The sequence below is a fragment of the Ursus arctos genome, unplaced genomic scaffold, assembly GCF_023065955.2.
Source record: "Ursus arctos isolate Adak ecotype North America unplaced genomic scaffold, UrsArc2.0 scaffold_5, whole genome shotgun sequence".
Lineage (NCBI taxonomy): Eukaryota > Metazoa > Chordata > Mammalia > Carnivora > Ursidae > Ursus > Ursus arctos.
The window spans coordinates 11,409,653-11,425,065 of NW_026623067.1; the positions used below are offsets into that span (position 1 = coordinate 11,409,653).

Genomic DNA, 15,413 nt, shown 5'->3' on the forward strand with positions numbered 1-15,413 from the left:
CATTGGCCCATTCTATAAACTAGGATGACTCTTATTGCTGTTAGATGAGAATATAAAGGAATGTCCCTTCTATGTCCCAAAGTTTATGTTGTTGAGGTCTCGTGAGTTATGAAGAAAAGAGCTGGCTGAAGATGTGGAGTGCAGAGGTAATAAAGAAATGTCAGTCATCCAATATTTTTTGTTCACACTCACAGGTGACCAGGAAACTCAACTAAGCCATGGAGATATGGTTGAATCAATCATCCACAGATGACTTCATCCTCTTGGGCATTTTTTCTCACAGTCCAACTGACCTTGTCCTCTTCTCTGTGGTTATGGTGGTCTTCACAGTGGCTCTCTGTGGGAATGTTCTCCTCCTCTTCCTCATCTATATAGATCCTCGACTTCACACACCCATGTACTTCTTCCTCAGTCAGCTCTCCCTCATGGACCTCATGTTGGTCTGCACCAATGTGCCAAAGATGGTGATCAACTTCCTTTCTGGCAGGAAGTCCATCTCCTTTGTGGGTTGTGGCATACAAATTGGCCTCTTTGTCTGTCTTGTGGGATCTGAGGGGCTCTTGCTGGGACTCATGGCTTATGACCGTTATGTGGCCATTAGCCACCCACTTCACTATCCTGTCCTCATGAGTCAGAGGGTCTGCCTCCAGATTGTTGGGAGCTCTTGGGCCTTTGGGATAATAGATGGTGTGATCCAGATGGTAGTAGTAATGACCTTCCCCTACTGTGGCTTGAGGGAAGTGAACCACTTCTTTTGTGAGATGCTATCCTTGTTGAAACTGGCCTGTATAGACACATCCATTTTTGAGAACGTTATATATGCTTGCTGTGTCTTCATGCTGTTTCTTCCCTTCTCCATCATTGTTGCCTCCTATGCTCTTATCCTGAGGGCTGTGCTCCACATGCGCTCTGCTCAGGCTGGCAAAAAGGCTCTGACCACCTGTTCCTCCCATCTGACAGCTGTCTCCCTCTTCTACGGGGCAGCCATGTTCATCTACCTGAGGCCTCGGCGCTACCGGGCCCCTAGCCATGACAAGGTGGTCTCTATCTTCTACACAGTCCTTACTCCTATGCTCAACCCCCTCATTTATAGCTTAAGAAACCAGGAGGTGATGGGGGCCCTGAGGAAGGGGTTGGACCATTGCAGGATTGGCAGCCAGCACTGAAGGGCCAGGACACCCTGTGCCTGGCGATGCCATGTCCTGATACTGTGAATTTGGGTAAATAATCTCTATGTGAGGCTCTGTTTCTTCATTAATAGTGATCATAACACCTGTGGGCTTAGAGATGTCTTTTTAAACCCTAAACCCTCTTCTATGTCTAGTGAAAAACCAGCTTTTTTAAATTTTGTGAGCTAATTCATTTGTAAAATGCATCACATTGGAACATAGGACTTTGTAAACCCAAGCACTGTACAAAAGTAACGCATTGGGATTATTATCACTTATTGTTTAAAACTGGAATAATTTCTACTATCAGAGGATGCCCTGAGCTTAACTTCCTAACTCTTCTTGCTAATCTCTACCATTGATTCAGAACCTACTATGTGCCAGGCAACATACAATATTCCATATGTGTATATATAGATATCATTTATCTGATTTATTAAAAGTCTCACACTAGTATCTTAGATGAAAAGCATCCAGATGACAAAAAACAAGTTTATAAAATTCTCTTTAGAGAATGCTCACCCTTCAGGTTCTGTGAAAAAAAAGTAGAACTTTTTTTTTAATATGTAAGTGGGGTTTGTTTGTTTGTTTGTTTGTTTGTTTTGCTTTTTAAGTTTTTATTTTAATTCCAGTTAGTTAATATACAGTGTTATATTCATTTCAGGTGTACAGTATAGTAATTCAACACTTCCATACATCACCTGTGCTCATCATTAGTGCACTCCTTAATCCCCATCCCCTATGCCACCCATCCCCCCTGGTAACCATCAGTTTGTTCTTTATAGTTAAGAGTCTGTTTCTTGATTTCTCTCTCTCTCTCTCTCTCTCTCTCTCTCTCTCTCTCAGGGTCTGCTTCTTTTTTTTAATGTTTTTTATTATATTATGTTAGTCACCATACAGTACATCCCTGGTTTCTGATGCAAAATTCGATGATTCATTAGTTGCGTATAACACCCAGTGCACCATGCAATACGTGCCCTCCTTACTACCCATCACCAATCTATCCCATTCTCCCACCCCCCTCCCCTCTGAAGCCCTCAGTTTGTTTCTCAGGTCTGCTTCCTGATTTGCCTTTCTCTTTTTTTTTCCCTTTGCTTTTTGGTTTGTTTCTTAAATTCCACATATGATAGAAATTATATGGCATTTGTCATTCTGTGACTTATTTCACTTAGCATCATACTCTCTTTTTCTATCTATGTCTTTGTAAATGCAAGATGTCGTTCTTTTTATGGCTGAAGAGTATTTCATTTACACATACTACATCTTTATCCATTCATCTATCTATGGACACTTGGGCTGCTTCCATATCTTGACTATTATAGATAATGCTGCTATAAACATAGAGGTGCATGTATCCCTTAGATTTAGTGTTTTTGTATTCTTTTGGTAAATAGTAGTGTGATTGCTGGATCATACATTAATTCTATTTTTAACTTGTTAAAAAAGATTGTATCCATTTATTTGAGAGATAGACAGTGAGATAGAGAGCATGAGAGGGGGTGGGGAGAGGGAGAAGGAGGCTCCCCACTGGGAGAAGGAGGCTCCCCACTGAGCAGGGCTCTGTTGTAGGGCTCTATCCCAGGACCCTGGGATCATGACCTGAACCAAAGGCAGACACTTAACTGACTGAGCCACTCAGGTGCCCTTATTTTTAACTTTTTGAGGAATCTCTATACTGATTTCCAGAGTGGCTACACCAGTGTGCGTTCCCACCAACATTGTACGAGTGTTCTTTTTTCTCCACATCCTCACCAATACCTGTTGGTTCTTGTGTTGTTGATTTTAGCCATTCTGACAGGTGTGAGGTGATATCTCATTATAGTTTTGATTTGCATTTCCCTGATGATAAGTGATGATGAACATCTTTTTACATGTCTGTTGGCCATCTGCCTGTCTTCTTTGGAGGAATGTCCATTCATGTCTCCTACCCATTTTTTAATTGGGTTATTTGTGTGACCAGGAACTTTATACAGACTTCTTGAAGTCTTTATATTCTTTGAAGAATAAAGTGTAAGGTCTTTGGGATTCTTGAGGAAAGGGGTAAAGACGTTTATTGTCTGGCACATAAGAAATATATAGGAAAGTGCTGTTTATATAATCCTCCAATAGAATTAGCCACTTTTTGTTATTTCAGTTTCTGTAACAGGAAAATTCACTGTACTGTTTCCCTTGGGAAATTACATTTAGAACATAAATGGCAGAATTTGATCTGTATTTGAAGACATATTTTCAAATATCTGTAGTTAAGTTGTTGGTGTTATTTGTATCCATCCATCTAAACTCTCTACCAGCTCCAATAAAACTTTTTCTGGAAGAAAATATTCTTGGGGCGTCTGGGTGGCTCAGTCATTAAGCGTCTGCCTTCGGCCCAGGGCATGATCCCGGGGTCTTGGAATCGAGCCTCGCATCGGGCTCCCTGCTCTGCTGGGAAGCCTGCTTCTTCCTCTCCCACTCCCCCTGCTTGTGTTCCCTCTCTCCCTGGCTGTCTCTCTCTGTCAAATAAATAAATAAAATATTTAAAATAAAATATTCCTTGTTACATTCAAGGGGGAAAAAGAGGGCAGAAATGTGTTCTGGAAGTTGGACTAAACCACAGGAAGGCATTTGCTTAGTTTTCGAGGTTGGAGAGAATGGAGGACAGTGACACTAATAGTCACTACAATTCTTAGGACCTACCATGGGGAGATGACTTTAGATTGTCTATTCACTTTAATTTCACAACAAACATTTTGTGGTGAACATCAGTATGTGCCTTTTACAGACAAGGACACTGGGGCTCAGACCACTTAAGTCCCCTACCTTACCCTCACTCCCCAATTCTCTCCACCTCCCCCTGAGAGAGAGAACTTGTTTGTTGGAACAGCTGAGATGAGCAGAGAATTTTGCAGGAGCCTCCCCTCCCTTGGAGCTTAATTGCCCAAGACTGGGGACAGAGATGTGACAGAGGAGGGGTCTCCAAGGATTTGTGAAAATACAATAAACTTTCCTTTGTCACAATAGACCAGGAGAACAGTGGGTGCAGTGAGGAGTGTCAGGGAATAAAACCTCTCAGCTGCGCACTAGACCTGGCCTCAGTGAGGGTTTCTTTCCACAGGTGAGGTTCTGTTTCCTCCTTAATCATGAGACCCCTCCCCCCATGGTCCAGCCCACTCCCTGTACTCCCCTTATGAATGAGGGATAAATGTTATCTCTGTGCTATAATTTTTGTTTCTGAAAAACTTTTCCTAACCCCTAAGGATTCTGCCAGTGTTTTGACATGAAGTGCTCTCTTCCAGGTTTTCCTGTATTTCTTTATTGAGACCAAACATGTCTCCCATTTTAACCAATCTTAGCATTTCTTCAAAACCTTTCTACAGCCTTTGTGGAAGGCATTGGGTATTTCCTGCCTGTGGATGAGGAGTGCCCCAAATACCTCAGTCAATACCCTTTTTTACAGGATATGAGGAGAGCCTGGAGTTTTCACCACAAAAGACTTTCTTTCTCCTGGAAATTTCTCCTCTCTACCTTTCCTAGGTCCCTCCTGCTTCCATTTCAGCCCCATTTCCTTCAAGGAGATGAAGATGTGCTGGTTTCCCTGCACTGAGAGAGACCCTGTTGCAGACCCAACTGACTGATCAAAGCAGCCCTCCCTTGGTGGTGAAGTCTGTTCCCCAAGGAGGTAGGGCTCTAGATTGGGACCTGTCCTCCTGACTCCCTAGTCCCTCCTGGTGTCATTGATTAGAATGTTTTCATTAAGGGCCTTCCCTTCTGAATAGTTTCATTTACCATCTCTGTCATCATATGTTTTAAAATGTTTGTTCTTAATTCATGATTCAGAATTTTTAAATAGAGGGAAGAATTGAATCACATATTTTTTTTTCTGTATGGGGTTGTCAAAGTTTCCTTTTTTCAGTTAAAAACACAACTCTCATTCAGTATCAAATAAACATGTCACAGATTTTATTCAACTCATTAATTAATGGAAATCTCAGACAGTAAAAGTAGTTCCAGGAGCAAAAGGGTTTATATAGGCCATTGGAAAATTTATTTTTAAAAATTAAAGAATGGATTTCTGGGAAGATAGTGGAGTAAAATGACCCTAAGTTTACCTCATCCCATGTGTACAACTAGATAACACTCACATCGGTATAAATAACCCAGAAAATGACTCAAAGACTGGGAGAATAAATTCCATAACCAATGTAAAGAAGAGACCACATCAAAGAGGGTAGAAGAGTAGAGACATGGTGGGGAGCTAAATGGACCTACAGGATCATCCATGAGAGGGAGGGACCTGTGGGTGTGCAGAAGGAAGAGAAACAGACTATCACACCAGGGAACCCACACAGGGAAGATATTTGAAAACCAGAGGGACCAAATTTTGTGAGTTCTTACAACCAGTGATTTAAAAAATTAATTAGCTCACGGGGCGCCTGGGTGGCACAGCGGTTAAAGCATCTACCTTCGGCTCAGGGCGTGATCCCAGCGTTCCGGGATCGGGCCCCACATCGGGCTCCTCCTCCATGAGCCTACTTCTTCCTCTCCCACTCCCCCTGCTTGTGTTCCCTCTCTCGCTGGCTGTCTCTATCTCTGTCAAATAAATAAATAAAAAATCTTAATAAAAAAAATTAATTAGCTCAGTTCTGGGAGAGTCAGGAAGCTGAGAGGAAACTGAATCCTACCCTTATTTTCTTTTTTTTTAATCCTACCCTTAAAGAAATAGCACAACAAATACCTCATAGAGATAAAGCATAGAAGTATCAGTTTGGAATACATCTGGGGCATATGGAGGGAGAGTTGTTACACATCTCAGACCATGTTCTGGAGGGACAGAAATGGTTGGAAGACTCCTCCAAGAACAAAGAAGTTGCAGGCATCACTTTCGTCCCCCACCACCCAGCATAAACACATGCCACCTGTGGGAAAAAGCACAATATCAACACTCACTAGCACCCTAACTTGCTAACACTGTCACATCCCCTCCCTGTGCTTTGGCTGATGCCTCGTCCAGCCAGGCCTGTCTCACCCCTGGTGCTGCAATTTCCCTCCCACAGAGGACCAGCACACAAACCTTGCAAATACAGACATCCTACCCCCTCCAATACACTCTTGGCCAGAGCCCATCCAAACTGTACCACAATCCTGGCAGTGTGCTAGTAGGCCCAACAGGTGCTAGCACCACTCCAAAGAGAGACTCCTGCCACAGGGAGAGGAAAGATATCCACACACAGCAGTTGGACAGAGGCCCTAGCAATGGCCCTGCCACCAATGAAACTTCTCATGGGACAATACACAGAAAGCACCCTGCAATTTTGTGTTACTGCATCTCACAAACACCTGGTCTGACTCAGCTCAAGCCTAAGGCAGCCCCAGACTGGCCCACTAACACCACAGGGACCACACAGCCCACAAGAGGTAGAGGGCCACTGCAGATGACTGGACTGAAGGGAAAAAATGACTCAGCCACAACAACAGGGTGCATGCAACACAGATAGGACATACCTGAAATGCCAGGTTCAGGTGAACGGGGGACATTGCACTGCAAGGCACAAGACCTCATCCTCACAAAACCATTACTTTCAAGCAGATGTAACTAACTTTCCTAACCCACAGAAACAGACAGAGATCAGGTAAAATGAAGAGATAGAGGAATATGCCCCAAATAAAAGAACAGGACAAAATCACAGCCAGAGACCTAAGTGAAATGGAGATAAGTAGTATGTCTGAGAGAAAATTTAAAGTAATGGGGGAGAGGGCTTGGGAACATGGCAAATTAAGAGAACTCTGAGCTCACCTGATCCCACATTTTCAACTAGATATCATCCACATCCAAGCCAATAAACTAGAGAGCTATCCAAAGACTGGCAGAACAAACTTCAAAGCTAAACAGAAAAGAAGATGCATCTGAAAGGTTGGAAAGGTCAGAAAGTTGGATGGAGGCTGCCCACATGAGGAAGGGAGCTGCACTTGCAGAGAGGGCAGAGAAACAGGCCCTCCCATCAGGGAGCTCACACGGGGAAGACAGGCTTTAAAAACCAGAAAGGAGATGACTGGGTGGCTCAGTCATGATCACAGTGTCCTGGGATCCAGTCCAGCATCAGGCTCCTAACTCAGCAGGCAGGCTGCTTCTCCCTCTGCCTGTCACTCTCCCTGATTGTGAGCGCTCATTCCCCCCCCCACCTCCCTGACAAATAAATAAATAAAATCTTTAAATAAAAAAACAGAGGGGATGAATTCTGTGAGTTTGTAAAACCAGTGGGTCTTGGAACCTGGTGCTTTAGAGGTGAGCTGGCTCAGCACTGGGTAAATGGAGAGGGTGAGTGATAGCATCTGTTCATACTCATTTTGAAGTATGTCAAGGGACCTCTCTGAAAATGAGGGAGCTGGCAGGTGCCACTTTCCTCCTCCATTCCCCAGCATAAAGGCAAAGGCACCTGTGGGATGTGGGGTTACACAGACACTTGCTACCTAACTCACTAGAAGTGCACCATGAGTTCTCCTGAGGACTCACCCACTTAAAGTCTGCTAACCTCAGTCTTTGGCTCAGAGCAAATTTTGTTAAAGCCACAGAGGTACCCCACCCTGCCTCCCAGTGCACAGCTACCACTATAAACCTCACACATCTGCCACAACACACCCAACTGTGAGCCTCCAGCCACCATCAAGGCTCACCCAGCTGCATGCCCACAGGTACCTTCACAATCCAGCCCAGACAGGTGCTCACAGGTACCATTATGAGCCATCCCAAATCCCAAACCTGAGCTACCCCAGCTCACAACCCCCAGCTGTGTTAAAGTGCTTCAGTGGCCCAGCAAAAATTTTGCTAAGACTGCCATCCTGCTCTCAATTTACCCCCTCAGAGCTGGCCTGTCTGGGTCCATCTAACACCACAGAGAGCAAGCACAAGCCACAACAGGCAGAAATTAGTGCAGACAACTGCACTGAAAGGAAAACTGACTCAGACATAAAAGCAGGGCATAAGCAACACACATAGGATACTCTCCTGAAGTGCCAGGTTCAGATGAACAGGGGACACTATGCTCCAGAGCACTCCAGGATCTCTTCTTCATAAAGTCACTATTTTCAAGAGCAAAGGACACAGCTGACTTTCTTAACGCAAAGAAGCAAAGAGAAGCAGACAAAATGAGGAGACAAAGAAGTTTATCCCAAATGAAGGAACATGAAAAGGTCACAGCAGAGATCAAAGAGATCTGAGAAAAACAGATATAAGTGACATGCCTGATAGAGAATTTAAAGCAATGGTCATAAGAATACTTACTGAACTTGAGAAGAGTGGAAGACATGATTGACACCATTAACACAGAGATAAGGAATAACAGCACAGGTAAAATGAACAATAAATGAAATGAGAAACATACTTAATGGAATGAACAGCAGGATAGGAGAAGCAGAAGAATGAATTCGTGACCTAGAAGACAGAGTAATGGAAAGTAATCAAGCTGAACAAAAGAGAGAGAAAAGAATTATGCAAAATGAGAATAGACTTAGGGAATTCAGTGACTCCATCAAACATAATGCCATTCATTTTATAGAAGTCCCAGAAGAAGAAGAGAGTGCAAAGGGGGCAGGAAATTTACTTGAAGAAATAATAGCTGAACACTTCCCTAATCTGGGAAAGGAAACAGATATCTAGATCAGGAAGACACAGAGAACCCCTAACAGAATAAACAAAAGCAGACCAAAACTAAGGCATATTGTAATTAACTTTGCAAAATATACTGATAGAGAAAAAATAATTTTTAAGCCACAAGACTAAAGAAGTCAGTAACTTACAAGGGAAAACCCACAAGGCTAGCAGAAGATTTTTCAATGGAAACTTTGCAAGCCAAAACAAATTGTCATGATATATTCAAAGTGTTGAATGGGAAAAACCTGTAGCCAAAAATACTCTATCCAGCAAAGCTTTCAGTCAGAACAGAAGGGAGATAAAGAGTTTTCCAGACAAACAAAAACTAAAGGATTTTGTGACTCCTAAACCAGCCAATCAAGAAATACTAAAAAGGATTCCTTGAAGTGAAATGACATGTTAATAAACAATGAATGGGTTCACCAGTAGATAAAGAAGAAATTAAAAAAAAAAATACATGGAGATTAAGGGGAAGATGGCAGAGGAGTAGGGGACCTTTTTCAGCCAGTCCCCTGAGTCGAGTTGGATAGGTACCAGACCAGCCTGAACATCCACGGAAACAGCCTGAGACACAGGAAGATACATCTGGATCTCTACAAATGAACATCTCCAGCGCTGAGTATTGAGGTACGAGGCAGGAAGCCGTGAAACTGCACACAGATACCAAAAGATAAACAGAAGGGGGAGGGAGCCGCCGCATTTGGGCGCCAGGAAGCGGTAGCCACCTGCACGGGGGAGTGGGCAGACTCGCATACAGCACCCGCGAGAAAACAGACTGTGAACATGAGCGGGGAGCGCGTGCCACAAGTCTTCTCACGGAACTCCAGTGTGCTCACTGGAAACAGAATGAGACCGGGAGCTCCAGGAGCACGCGGGGGCGGCTGGCGGGTGGCGGTGTTAGAAACACAAAAGACAGAGAAGCACCGGCCCTGGAAGTGAGAGCTGGGACGCTGGTAGTGGGCCGCACATCCCGGGACACTGCAGGGTTAAGCAGCACCAACAGAAACAGAGTTAAAGTGGCCACATCATCAGTGGAGAATGGCCCGCGATACCCTCTGTTCTGTGACAGGGGCTGAGATTCGGCCAACACAGCTCTGTTTCTCAGAAAAGGCACAGCAAACCGCCAGGGAAAGCCACCAGAGAACAAAACCCTGGAAACACTGGCTCACAGGGTGCCCATCCACATCTCCCCTCGCAGGAGACACGGAGACCCTACCCAAACAGGGTTGCCTGAGTATTGGAGTGGCAGGCCCCTCCCCCAGAAAGCAGGCTCAAAAATCAAGAAGCCCAAATCCCTAAGATCCCTATAAAACAAGGATGCACGGCCTGGGTCCTGGTCAATAATTTGGGCTCTGGACAACCCCACAATCTCTCCTCATCAGAATGACGAGAAGGAGAAATCCCCCCAGCAAAGAAAAGACAATGAGTCTGTGGCCTCTGCCACAGAACTAATGGATATGGATATAACCAAATAATCCGAAATGGAATTCAGAGTAACAATGGTCAAGATGATGTGTAGACTTGAAAAAAGTATTAACGAAAATGTTAATCAGAATATAGAATCTTTAAGGGCAGAAATTAGAGCGAATCTGGCAGAAATTCAAAATTCTATAAGCCAAATGCAGTGAAAACTAGAGGCTCTGACGGCCAGGGTAAATGAGGCAGAGGAACATATTAGCGAATTAGAGGATGGGTTAGTAGAAGAAAAAGCGAAAATAGAAGCTGGACTTAAAAAAATCCAGGCCCACGAATGTAGGTTATGGGAGATTACTGACTCAATGAAACGATCCAATGTCAGAATCATCGGCATCCCCGAGGGGGTGGAGAAAAACAGAGGCCTAGAAGAGATATTTGAACAAATTGTAGCTGAAAACTTCCCTAATCTAGCGAGGGAAACAAATATTCATGTCCAAGATTTAGGGAGGACCCCTCCCAAGCTCAACAATGACAAACCTATGCCACATCACGTCATAGTGCATTTCGCAAATATTAGATCCAAGGATACGGTATTGAAAGCGGCCAGGACAAAGAAATTTCTCACGTACCAAGGCAAAGGTATCAGAATTACGTCAGACCTGTCTACACAGACCTGGAATGAGAGAAATGGTGGGGGGGGGCATTTTTAAAACTCTTTCAGAGAAAAACATGCAGCCAAGGATCCTTTATCCAGCAAGGCTGTCATTCAGAATTGATGGAGAAATAAAGACATTTCAGAATTGCCAGTCATTAACCAATTTCGTAACCGTGAATCCAGCCCTACAGGAGATATTAAGGGGGGTTCTATAAAGGTAAAAAGGCCCCAAGAGTGATACAGAACAGAAAGTCACAGCCAATACAAACAAAGACTTTACTGGCAACATGGCATCATTAAAATCATATCTCTCAGTATTCAGTCTCAGTGTGAATGGCTTAAATGCTCCCATAAATGACACAGGGTTGCAGATTGGATAAAAAGAAATGACCCATCCATTTGCTGTCTACAAGAGACTCATTTTGAACCCAAAGATACATTCAGACTGAAAGTAAAGTGATGGAATACCATCTTTCACGCAATTGGACCTCAAAACAAAGGTGGGGTAGCAATTCTCATATCAGATAGATTGGATTTTATTTATTTCTTTTTAATATTTTATTTATTTATTTGACAGAGATAGAGACAGCCAGCGAGAGAGGGAACACAAGCAGGGGCAGTGGGAGAGGAAGAAGCAGGCTCCTAGTGGAAGAGCCTGATGTGGGGCTCGATCCCATAACGCCGGGATCACGCTCTGAGCCGAAGGCAGATGCTTAACCGCTGTGCCACCCAGGTGCCCCCAGATAGATTGGATTTTAAACTAAAGACTATAGTTAGAGACAAAGAAGGGCACTATATTATTCTTTTTTTTTTTAATAATGATTTTTTATTATATTATGTTAGTCACCATACAGTACATCCCCGGTTTTTGATGTAAGGCTCGATGATTCATTAGTTGTGTATAACACCCAGTGCACCATGCAATATGTGCCCTCCTTACTACCCATCACCGGCCTATCCCATTCCCCCACCGCCCTCCCCTCTGTAGCCCTCAGTTTGTTTCTCATAGTCCATAGTCTCTCATGTTTCATTCCCCCTTCTGATTACCCCCCCTTTCTTTATCCCTTTCTTCCCCTACTGATCATTCTAGTTCTTATGTTCCATAGATGAGAGAAATCATATGATAGTTGTCTTTCTCTGCTTGACTTATTTCACTTAGCATTATCTCCTCCAGTGCCGTCCACGTTGCAGCAAATGTTGAGAACTCGTTCTTTCTGATAGCTGAGTAATATTCCATTGTATATATGGACCACAATTTCTTAATCCAGTCATCTGTTGCAGGGCATCTCGGCTCCTTCCACGATTTAGCTATTGTGGACATTGCTGCTATGAACATTGGGGTGCATATGGCCAGAAGGGCACCATATTATTCTTAAAGGATGTATCCAACAAGTGGATAGAACAATTATAAATATATATGCCCCGAACAGGGGAGCAGCATGATACACAAGCCAACTATAAACCACAATAAAGAGACATATAGATAAAAATACATTAATAGTAGGGGACCTCAACACCCCACTATCAGAAATAGACAGAACACCCTGGCAAAAACTAAGCAAAGAATCAAAGACTTTGAATGCCATACTCGATGAGTTGGACCTCATAAATATATATAGAACACTACACCCCAGAACCAAAGAATACTCATTCTATTCTAATGCCCATGGAACAATCTCAAGAATAGACCATATTCTGGGACACAAAACAGGTCTCAACCGATACCAAAAGATTGAAATTATCCCCTGCATATTCTCAGACCACAACACTCTGAAATTGGAACTCAACCACAAGGAAAAATTTGGAAGAAACTCAAACACTTGGAGACTAAGAACCATCCTGCTCAGGAATGACTCAATAAACCAGGAAATCAAAAATCAACTTAAACAATTTATGGAGACCAACGAGAATGAAAACACAACGGTGCAAAACCTATGGGATACTGCAAAGGCAGTCCTAAGGGGGAAATACATAGCCATCCAAGCCTCACTCAAAAGAGTAGAAAAATCTTAAATGCAGTTTTTATATTCTCACCTCAAGAAGCTGGAACAGCAACAGAGGGACAGGCCTAATCCACGCACGAGGAAGCAGTTGACCAAGATTAGAGCAGAAATCAATGAATTAGAAACCACAAGTACAGTAGAGCAGATCAACAGGACTAGAAGCTGGTTCTTTGAGAGAATCAATAAAATTGACAGACCACTGGCAAGACTTATCCAAAAGAAAAGAGAAAGGACCCAAATAAATGAAATTATGAATGAAAAAGGAGAGGTCACGACCAACACCAATGAAATTGGAAGGATTGTTAGAAATTTTTATCAACAGCTATATGCCAATAAATTAAGCAATCTGGAAGAGATGGAATCCTTACTAGAAACCTATAAACTCCCAAGACTGAAACAGGAAGAAATTGATCTTTTAAACAGGCCAATTAATTATGAAGAGATTGAGTCAGTGATTAACAACCTTCCAAATAACAAAACTCCAGGCCCGGACGGTTTTCCTGGGGAATTATACCAAACATTCAAAGAAGAAATAATACCTATTCTCCTAAAGCTATTTCAAAAAATAAAAACAGAAGGAAAGCTACCAAACTCATTCTATGAGGCCAATATTACCTTGATCCCCAAACCAGGCAAAGACCCCATCCAAAAGGGGAATTACAGACCGATTTCCCTCATGAATATGGACACCAAAATCCTCAACAAGATCCCTGCTAATAGAATCCAACAGTACATTAAAGGATTATCCATCATGACCAAGTGGGATTCATACCTGAGATGCAAGAGTGGTTCAACATTCACAAATTGATGAGCGTGATACATCATATCAACAAGAAAAGACTCAGGAACCATATGATCCTCTCAATTGATGCATAAAAAGCATCTGACAAAATACAGCATCCTTTCCTGATTAAAACCCTTCAGAGTGTAGGAATAGAGGGTACATTTCTCAATCTCATAAAAGCCATCTATGAAAAGCCTACAGCAAATATCATTCTCAAAGGGGGACGGCTGGAAGCCTTTCCCTTAAGATCAGGAACACGACAAGGATGCCCACTCTCGCCACTATTATTCAACATGGTACTAGAAGTACTTGCAACAGCAAACAGACAACAAAAAGGGATAAAAAGTATCCAAATCGGCAAAGAAGTCAAAATGTCTCTCTTCACAGACGACATGATACTCTATATGGAAAACCCAAAAGAATCCACTCCCAAACTATTAGAAGTTATGGAGCAATTCAGTAACGTGGCGGGATACAAAATCAAAGCTCAGAAATCAGTTGCATTTCTATACACGAATAATGAGACTGAAGAAAGAGAAATTAGGGAATCCAACCCATTTACAATAGCACCAAAACCATACGTTACCTTGGAATTAACGTAACCAGAGACGTAAAAGATCTATATTCTAGAAACTACAAATCACTCTTGAAAGACATTGAGGAAGACACAAAAAGATGGAAAAATATTCCGTGCTCATGGATCGGAATAATTAACATAGTTAAAATGTCCATGCTACCCAGAGCAGTCTACACTTTCAATGCTATCCCAATCAAAATACCGAGGACATTTTTCAAAGAACCGGAGCAAATAGTCCTTAAATTTGTTTGGAACCAGAAAAGGCCCCGAATCACCAAGGAACTGTTGAAAAAGAAAAACAAAGCTGGGGGCATCACAATGCCGGATTTCGAGCTGTACTACAAAGCTATGATCACAAAGACAGCATGGTACTGGCACAAAAACAGACACATAGACCAATGGAACAGAATAGAGAACCCAGAAATGGACCCTTGGCTCCATGGGCAACTAATCTTTGATAAAGCAGGAAAAAACATCCGGTGGGAAAAAGACAGTCTCTCAATAAATGGTGCTGGGAAAATTGGACAGCTACATGCAAAAGAATGAAACTTGACCACTCTCTCACACCATACACAAAAATAAACACCAAATGGATGAAAGACCTCGATGTGAGACAGGAATCCATTAAAATCCTAGAGGAGAACATAGGCAGCAACCTCTACGACATTGGCCAAGCAACCTTTTTCATGACACATCTCCAAAGGCAAGAGAAACAAAAGATAAAATGAACTTCTGGGACTTCATCAAGAGAAAAATCTTCTGCACAGCCAAGGAAACAGTCAACAAAACTAAGAGGCAGCCCACGGAATGGGAGAATATATTTGCAAATGACACTACAGATAAAGGACTGGTATCCAAGATCTACAAAGAACTTCTCAAACTCAATACACGAGAAACAAATAAACAAATCAAAAAATGGGCAGAAGATATGAACAGACACTTTTCCAATGAAGACATACAAATGGCTAACAGACACATGAAAAAATGTTCAAAATCATTAGCCATCAAGGAAATTCAAATCAAAACCACACTAGGATACCACCTTACGCCAGTTAGAATGGCAAAAATAGACAAGGCAAGAAACAACAATTGTTGGAGAGGATGTGGAGAAAGGGGATCCCTCCTACATTGTTGGTGGGAATGCAAGTTGGTACAGCCACTCTGGAAAACAGTGTGGAGGTC

The 15,413-nt window shown here is 42.7% G+C and overlaps 1 protein-coding gene across 1 annotated transcript; it reads left to right on the plus strand.

Annotated features, from left to right (window-relative positions):
* The first annotated feature begins 218 nt into the window (after positions 1 to 218).
* LOC113261465 (olfactory receptor 2V2) lies at positions 219 to 1,166 on the plus strand. The gene has a single exon (XM_026507587.2). The coding sequence runs from the start codon at positions 219 to 221 to the stop codon at positions 1,164 to 1,166; it is 948 nt and encodes a 315-aa protein (XP_026363372.1).
* Positions 1,167 to 15,413: the final 14,247 nt, after the last annotated feature.

Bases quoted from the DNA above. Each gene is read 5' to 3' on its own strand.
- LOC113261465 (XM_026507587.2), top strand. From the start codon at position 219: ATGGAGATATGGTTGAATCAATCATCCACAGATGACTTCATCCTCTTG.